Source organism: Euprymna scolopes, chromosome 46, assembly GCF_053919585.1.
Source record: "Euprymna scolopes isolate OS-2025 chromosome 46, ASM5391958v1, whole genome shotgun sequence".
NCBI lineage: Eukaryota > Metazoa > Mollusca > Cephalopoda > Sepiida > Sepiolidae > Euprymna > Euprymna scolopes.
In genome coordinates, this window is record NC_136527.1 from 20,521,563 (window position 1) to 20,531,562 (window position 10,000).

Genomic DNA, 10,000 nt, shown 5'->3' on the forward strand with positions numbered 1-10,000 from the left:
TATATATATATATTATACATATATATATATATTATATTATACATATATATATATTATATATACATATATATATATATATATATATATTATATACATATATTATACATATATATATATTATATATACATATATATATATATATATATATATATATTATATATATATATATTATATGTACATATATATATATATGTATATATAATATTTTTACTTATTTTTTTATTTTTAAAACAGTAATCTACGTACACGCGTGTTTCGAGTTTCATTAACTCTCATCAGTGTAGCTCAACTGTTTCTAGGGATCGAACTTCGGACTATGTTTCCACAGTCCGGCGCCCCAACCGTCAGGCCCCGAAACCTAGATGAATTTACTGTTTATTTTTATCGATTATAAATTTAGATTTGTTGTTGTTGTTGTTGTTGTCGTCATCCCCCCCCACAAAAAAAACCCAATGTTGTTGCTGTTTTTTCAAACGATAGATTCGGTTAATAATGGCTTTGCCTCGAAGCTAGATTTTTTAAAAAGTCGCCCTAATAATATATATATATATATATATATATATATATAAACTACTTAATTTACTCCCATAAATTAATATACGAAAGTATAGATTTATGTGTAAACTTGAAGTATTTACTTCAAAAGTGCTCAATACGTAGGTAGAGCTAGTTAGTAATTTATAAATTATATATGGCGATTAAGCTACACTGAATATTCCGCGTTTCATCCACTCTAGGACCTTCAGGCTTATGCGCATAAGCCTGAGGAGTCCTAGAGTGGATGAAACGCTGAATATTCAGTGTAGCTTAATCGCCATATATATTTTATAAATTACTAATATAGATATATATATATATATTTATTTATTTATAGTAATTAGAAATTACTAACTAGCTCTATCTACGTATTGAGCACTTTTGAAGTAAATACTTAAAGTTCACGCATAAATCTATACTTTCGTATATTAATTTTATGTGAGTAAATGAAGTAGTTATATATATATATGTATATATATATATATATATATATATATAAAAATGTTTGTTTAATTTGAATAAAATAAAATACACATTTAGTGCGCTTGAAATTAATTCAAATTAATTCAACGTTTCTATATTGAACTCTCATTCTTTGATGTTATTCTCGCATTGCCTACGCACTGTTCCGACATTTCCAAATACAACCGCTGAGAAATGTGTTCATGAGTTTCACCTGCTTATCAAAGGTACAGCGGAATAAGCAAGAGAATGGGGGAAATTTGTCTCGGTTAGAAACGGGGGGTATAACATGGACAATCATGGTTTGCTTATTTTTTATCTTTTTTAGGTGGTGGTTAGGGGGGAGGGTAATAAACATCGGCCTATGCCCCAATGAGACCGATGTCATCCAACATCACAGTTATCTTATGATCTTTTCTTTTAATCACTAAAACACTATCAGCCAAGAGCTACAACTAACACTACTGCTATTATAAGACATTCAACAAAGACTAATGATAATTATGATATTAATAATAATAATAATAATAATAATAATACCAATAATAATAATAATACCAATAATAATAATAATACCAACAATAATAATAATACCAATAATAATAATAATACCAATAATAATAATACCAACAATAATAATAATAAAAATAATAATAATAATACCAATAATAATAATACCAACAATAATAATAATAAAAATAATAATAATAATACCAATAATAATAATACCAACAATAATAATAATACCAATAATAATAATAATAATACCAATAATAATAATAATAATAATACCAATAATAATAATAATAATAATACCAATAATAATAATAATAATAATAATAATACCAGTAATAATAATAATACCAACAATAATAATAATACCAATAATAATAATAATAATAATAATACCAATAAAAATAATAATACCAATAATACCAATAAAAATAATAATACCAATAATACCAACAATAATAATGATAATAATAATAATAATACCAACAATAATAATGATAATACCAATAATAATAATACCAACAATAATAATGATACTACCAATAATAATAATAATAATAATAATAATAATAATAATAATACCAACAATAGTAGTAGTAGTAGTAATTATAATAACCAGCGGTTTGCTTGGAAAGAAAAAAATATACAGCAAAAAATACACTTTTTTTTATAAGTATGGCTAAAGAATAAAAATGTATTTTTGAAGGCTTAGAATGCCGGAATATATAGTCGTTATGAATAAATAAATAATTCATTTTTTTTAATTTTTTTTATTTATTTATTTATCTCCCTGAAAATTTTTCTTTTTCCTTTTTTTTCTTTTCCAAGTACCATCCACAGTTAAAAAAAAAATCAGGTACATAAATAGATATAAAAAAAAAATAATGTTAAAAAAATTTATTGAATTATTTATTTTCATATATATTTTTTTTATATATATTTATTTATCTATTTTTTTTCCTTTTTTTTTTCCAAGTACCATCCACAGTTAAAAAAAAAAATCAGGTACATAAATAAATATAAATAAAAATAATATAAAAAAAATTTATTGAATTATTTATTTATTTATTTAAATGAATGATAAATAACTCAATAATTTCTTTTTATATTATTTTTTTTATTTATATTTATTTATTTAACTATTTTTTCCCTTTTTTTTTCCAAGTACCATCCACAGTTAAAAAAAAATTCAGGTAAATAAACAAATAAATATAAATAAATAAAAAATATTTAAAAAATTATTTATTTATTTATATGCTCATAACGACTATAATAAATAAATGTAAATAAAAAATAATATAAAAAGTTATTGATTTATTTATTTATCTAAATGAATGATAAATAATTTAATATTTTTTTATATATTTTTTATTTATATTTATTTATTTATGTATCCACCGAATTTTTTTTTTTCCAAGTACCATCCACAGTTAAAAAAAAAAATCAGGTACATAAATAAATATAAATAAAAATAATATAAAAAAAATTTATTGAATTATTTATATATTTATTTAAATGAATGATAAATAACTCAAAAATTTCTTTTTATATTATTTTTTTTATTTATATTTATTTATTTAACTATATTTTTCCTTTTTTTTTCCAAGTACCATCCACAGTTAAAAAAAAATTAAGGTAAATAAACAAATAAATATAAATAAATAAAAAATATTTAAAAAATTATTTATTTATTTATATGCTCATAACGACTATAATAAATAAATGTAAATAAAAAATAATATAAAAAGTTATTGATTTATTTATTTATCTAAATGAATGATAAATAATTTAATATTTTTTTATATATTTTTTATTTATATTTATTTATTTATGTATCCACCGAATTTTTTTTTTTTCCAAGTACCATCCACAGTTAAAAAATAAAAATCAGGTACATAAATAAATATAAATAAAAATAATATAAAAAAAATTTATTGAATTATTTATATATTTATTTAAATGAATGATAAATAACTCAATAATTTCTTTTTATATTATTTTTTTTATTTATATTTATTTATTTATCTATTTTTTCCTTTTTTTTCCAAGTACCATCCACAGTTAAAAAAAAATTCAGGTAAATAAACAAATAAATATAAATAAATAAAAAATATTTAAAAAATTATTTATTTATTTATTTATATGCTCATAACGACTATAATAAATAAATAAATAAATGTAAATAAAAAATAATATAAAAAGTTATTGATTTATTTATTTATTTATCTAAATGAATGATAAATAATTTAATATTTTTTTATATATTTTTTATTTATATTTATTTATTTATTTATCCACCGAATTTTTTTTTTTCCAAGTACCATCCACAGTTAAAAAAAAAAATCAGGTACATAAATAAATATAAATAAAAATAATATAAAAAAAATTTATTGAATTATTTATTTAAATGAATGATAAATAACTCAATAATTTCTTTTTATATTATTTTTTTTATTTATATTTATTTATTTATCTATTTTTTTCCTTTTTTTTTCCAAGTACCATCCACAGTTAAAATAAAATTAAGGTAAATAAACAAATAAATATAAATAAATAAAAAATATTTAAAAAATTCTTTATTTATTTATTTATATGCTCATAACGACTATAATAAATAAATAAATAAATGTAAATAAAAAATAATATAAAAAGTTATTGATTTATTTATTTATTTATCTAAATGAATGATAAATAATTTAATATTTTTTTATATTTTTTTTTTTATATTTATTTATTTATTTATCCACCGAATTTTTTTTCTTTTTTTTTTTTCCAAGTACCATCCACAGTTAAAAAAAAATTCAGGTAAATAAACAAATAAATATAAATAAATAAAAAATATTTAAAAAATTCTTTATTTATTTATTTATATGCTCATAACGACTATAATAAATAAATAAATAAATGTAAATAAAAAATAATATAAAAAGTTATTGATTTATTTATTTATTTATCTAAATGAATGATAAATAATTTAATATTTTTTTATATATTTTTTATTTATATTTATTTATTTATTTATCCACCGAATTTTTTTTCTTTTTTTTTTTTTCCAAGTACCATCCACAGTTAAAAAAAAATTAAGGTAAATAAACAAATAAATATAAATAAATAAAGAATATTTTAAAAATTCTTTATTTATTTATTTATTTATATGCTCATAACGACTATAATAAATAAATAAATAAATGTAAATAAAAAATAATATAAAAAGTTATTGATTTATTTATTTATTTATCTAAATGAATGATAAATAATTTAATATTTTTTTATATTTTTTTTATTTATATTTATTTATCCACCGAATTTTTTTTTTTCCAAGTACCATCCACAGTTAAAAAAAAAAATCAGGTACATAAATAAATATAAATAAAAAATATTAAACAAAAAAAAAATTATTATTTATTTATTGATTATTTATCTGCTTATAACTATATATATTATAAATATATAAATAAAAAAATAAATAAATAAAAAGAAATTAATTATTTATTTATTTTTGTTCATAACGATTGTACATTCCTGCATTGTAAAAATACCTTTTATTTATGTGATAAATTTCAAACAAGTAAATTTTTAAATCATTACTATATATTGGGTCTAATATAATATAATGTAATATAATATAATACAATAATAAATACGAAATATGCCTTAATTAAAATAACATTACCTTCGAAATATATTTGTGATAAATTTCAAACAAGTAAAATATACAACATGGCAAGGAAAAAGAAAAGGAAAGGAAAAAAAAAAAAAACATACTGAAGATGGAGTATACCTCCGAAATATATTTATGTTATAAAATTCAAACAAGTAAAACATTTGTTTATTTTCCTAATATTACGTTGTGATTTGGCTTTTAAGCGCACTTGATGCATATTTTATTCAAATTAAATCAACGTTTCTATACGGAACTCACACCCTTGACGTAAAAAAAAATCGAATGAAGTAAAAAGAAAGTAAAGGAATAAAACCCAACCTCCCTCTTCTTCTCCTTGTATCGGAAATCAGTAGTGACTCTCTATTCTCTGATCCCTACCTGATGTTAGTTCCCAAAGCCATCCAAACAATTTACGGAACCAGACTTGGTGCCAAAATTGCTGGTGCCGGACTTGGTGCCAGAATTCCAATGTGACCATAAAAACATTTTAGTTTTTAGTTTTCGCTTTGTTTTTTTGCACAATCTTTAAAAAAAAAAAAATATTTGAATTCCAAAACTGAGTCCTTTTTTTTTTTTTTTTATGCTAAAAAAAAATTTTGAACAAAAATGTAAATTTTAATTCTTTAGTAATTTATCTGATTTATTTATTTTATTTTATTTTTTTTGCAAAAAAAAAGTTTAATGAAAAAAAAATGTAAATTTTAATTATTTTTTGCTGCTAAAAATATTTAATGAAAAATATATAAATTTTAATTATGCTTATTTATTTATTTATTACTAAAAACAGTTTAATGAAAAACTGTAAATTTAATTATTGCTTTTTTTTTGCTAAAAAAGTTTAATGAAAAAAAAATGTAAATTTTATTTTTTGCTGCTAAAAATATTTAAACAAAAATGTAAATTTTAATTATTTAGTTATTTATTTGATTTATTTCTTTATTTTTATTTTTTGCTAAAAAAAGTTTAATGAAAAGATGTAAATTTTAATTATTTTTTGCTGCTAAAAATATTTAATGAAAAATATATAAATTTTAATTATGTTTATTTATTTATTTATTTATTTATTTATTAGTAAAAACAGTTTAATGAAAAACTGTAAATTTAATTATTGCTTTTTTTTTTTTTGCTAAAAAAGTTTAATGAAAAAAATGTAAATTTTATTTCTTGCTGCTAAAAATATTTAATGAAAAATATGTAAATTTTAATCATCTTTATTTATTTATTTATTTATTACTAAAAACAGTTTAATGAAAAACTGTAAATTTAATTATTGCTTTTTTTTTTTTTTTTTTTTTTTTTTTGCTAAAGGAAATTTTTATGGAGAAAAATGTGAAGTTTATTTAGTTTTTGTTTCTCTTTGGTTTGATAAAAATCATTTGCAAACAAAAATTTGCTTCGGAGAGTTTAAACATTTTTTTTTTTTCAATGTTCTTTAATTTTTGAAATGCGGATAAAATGTCAAATATTCAGACTACTTTTCTTATCTTGGATATTATTTCTACATTTCAGTCAAATTTAACATCCGACCTACTTCAGGTGCATCTTGTCAAACTCTTAGAGTCTGTAAAGAATTGCAAACTGAACTCTTTATTTAATTCATAAGGATCTGGTGATACCAGATCAGGCTGCCTGAAGATATTGGCTTTCTGACCTGAAAAGCACCAAACACTGATTTCATTTTTTTTTTCCTTTTCCCTTTGCAAAGTCAAAAACAAAATCAATATTCATCTCCAAAACAACCAAACCAAACACCGTGGATAAATATCTGGAAATGTAAGTAACTTGAAGCGCATAAAAATATATTTTTTTTTTCTAAAATATCTTCATTCGGCAGGCTGGTTTTCGATGGATCAGCGAAATTAAGCAATGTTTAACCTGGTTAGTAATTAGATGGGTGACCAAACACTATAAATAATCCCCCCCACACACTTTTATTTATTTATTTATTTATTTGCTAAAAGAAATTGGATGAAAATATGTAAAATTTAATTGTATATTTATTTATTTTTTTTTGCTAAAAAAAGTTTAATGAAAAAAATGTAAATTTTAATTATTTTTTGTTGCTAAAAAATTTAATTAAATTTATGTAAATTTTAATTATGTTTATTTATTTATTTTTTACTAAAAAAAGTTTAATGAAAAACTGTAAATTTAATTATTGCTTTTTTTTTTGCTAAAAAAATTTAATGAAAAAAATGTAAATTTTAATTATTTTTTGTTGCTAAAAGATTTAATGAAATTTATGTAAATTTTAATTATGTTTATTTATTTATTTTTTACTTAAAAAAGTTTAATGAAAAAAATGTAAATTTTAATTATTTTTTGTTGCTAAAAAATTTAATGAAATTTATGTAAATTTTAATTATGTTTATTTATTTTTTACTAAAAAAAAGTTAAATGAAAAACTGTAAATTTAATTATTGCTTTTTTTTTTGCTAAAAACATTTAATGAAGAAAAATGTAAATTTTAATTATTTTTTGTTGCTAAAAAATTTAATGAAATTTATGTAAATTTTAATTATGTTTATTTATTTATTTTTTACTTAAAAAAGTTTAATGAAAAACTGTAAATTTAATTATTGCTTTTTTTTTTTGCTAAAAAAATTTAATGAAGAAAAATGTAAATTTTAATTATGTTTATTTAGTTTTTGTTTCTTTTTGGTTTGATAAAAATCATTTGCAAACAAAAATTTGCTTCGGAGAGTTTAAACATTCTTTTTTTTTTTTTTTCAATGTTCTTTAATTTTTGAAATGCGGATAAAATGTCAAATATTCAGACTACTTTTCTTATCTTGGATATTATTTCTACATTTCAGTCAAATTTAACATCCGACCTACTTCAGGTGCATCTTGTCAAACTCTTAGAGTCTGTAAAGAATTGCAAACTGAACTCTTTATTTAATTCATAAGGATCTGGTGATACCAGATCAGGCTGCCTGAAGATATTGGCTTTCTGACCTGAAAAGCACCAAACACTGATTTCATTTTTTTTTTTCCTTTTCCCTTTGCAAAGTCAAAAACAAAATCAATGTTCATCTCCAAAACAACCAAACCAAACACCGTGGATAAATACCTGAAAATGTAAGTAACTTGAAGCGCATAAAAATATATATTTTTTTTTTCTAAAATATCTTCATTCAGCAGGCTGGTTTTCGATGGATCAGCAAAATTAAGCAATGTTTAACCGGGTTAGTAATTAGATGGGTGACCAAACACTATCAATAATTTCCAGCTGACTACAATATGGCAGTCTTCAAGTCCAATGTAAACAAGTTCTTGATGAGCCGTTCCCCTTAAGTAATCGGTCCTGGATATGACCTTAAACTATATCCGATGGTGAGGCCCCAGCTTGCGGGCTTTGGGGAGTGTGGAGCCACCCTTTAATTGCCATTGCTCCCAGGTCCACTCTGACCCGGAGTGGTAGTACTTGTTAGGGTCCCAACTATGGGTTAAATAGAAACCGACTTGCAAAAAACAAATATATTCTATTAAAAAATTTTCTTCAAAATCTTTGGATTCGGCATTAAATAACTTGAAAAGGGTTGATATGCCGTAAAACAAAAACAACCGATCAACCTTAAGTAATCCAATTTACTAAACTTACACTAACGATTACTATGATATTGTCCTTTTGATCACTGTACACTCTTTAACCTTTATCCTCGAGTGGCCTCTGGACCTTGATAAGTGGTGATAAAAAAAAAAGAAGAAAATTGTGATCAATTAATGTTGTAAGCAAACTCTACCTGGTTAGTAGTTAGATGGGTGACCAAACACTATCAGTTACCAGCGGACTACAATATGGCCATCTTCAAGTCCAATATAAACAAGTTCTTGATGAGCCGTTCCCCTTAAGTAATCCAATTTACCAAACTTACACTTCTAACAAATACTATGATATTGTCCTTTTGACCAAGGTACTCTCTTTAACCTTTATCCTCGAGTGGCCTCTGGACCTTGATAAGTGGTGATTCTTTTGTAAAAAAAAAAAAAAATTGTGATCAATTAATATTATAAACAAACTCTCCTTGCAGGAAGCGTAACTATCATGGGAAGTTTTCTTTTTTTTTCTGTTAATTAATAAATATTAGTTTGTTTTTTTTAAAATTAAATTTTCATCTTAAACAAGGCACATTCCCACTTTGATGTAGTGACTACTATCAGGGACATAATCTACAGGGGCACTATATAGGGAGTTGGGCAGCAAGATGTCTGTTCACATTACACTTGAACTTCTGCATGTCAGTAGAGTTAGGGAAGCAGAGACCCAGAAGGGAGTTCCAAAGTCTAGAAGTTCTGGGGAAGAAACTACTGGAGTAGAAGGCTCTCTTACATCTAGGGATCTCTACTGTGTAGGGGTGGGATTTAGCTGCTTGTCAGGATTGTTGGGGGAGGGTTACGTCAAGGGGGTACAAGTGCTTGCAGTTCGTCGGAGCATTCACGATTAAAGTACTTGTAGAACAGGCAGAGGGATACAACATTTCATCGATGGGATAGAGGCTGAAGCTTAGATGACAGTTCAGGACCTTTTTTTTTTTTTTTTTTACAAGGTGGTCACCACTTATCAAGGCCCGGAAGCCACTCATGGATACGGGTTATTGTAAGTACAGTACGTTAGTGTGGATATTTAAAGTGTCTACTTAAGGGGGGGCGGTTCATCAGGAATTTGTTTACGTTGGACTTGAAGACATCGAAGTTGTAGTCAGGAGGGAAGCAGGCAGACGGAACAGAGTTCCACAGGTGTGCAGTTCTAAGAAAGAAGCTTTGTTCATGGAATCTACGTTTTGACTTAGGCACAGATAAAGAGTGGGGAAAGTTTTTGAC

At 22.4% G+C, this 10,000-nt stretch overlaps 1 protein-coding gene across 2 annotated transcripts in view; it reads left to right on the forward strand.

Annotated features, from left to right (window-relative positions):
- The window catches only part of LOC145271279 (protein unc-119-like), a 191,565-nt gene extending 184,578 nt beyond the window's left edge, over positions 1-6,987 (forward strand). For both annotated transcript variants that reach the window (XM_080126833.1, XM_080126834.1), the window contains one exon: positions 6,686-6,987. In XM_080126833.1, the coding sequence (XP_079982959.1) occupies positions 6,686-6,771 (86 nt within the window). In that variant the 3' untranslated portion in view covers positions 6,772-6,987. The remainder of the gene's footprint in view (positions 1-6,685) is intronic.
- Positions 6,988-10,000: the final 3,013 nt, after the last annotated feature.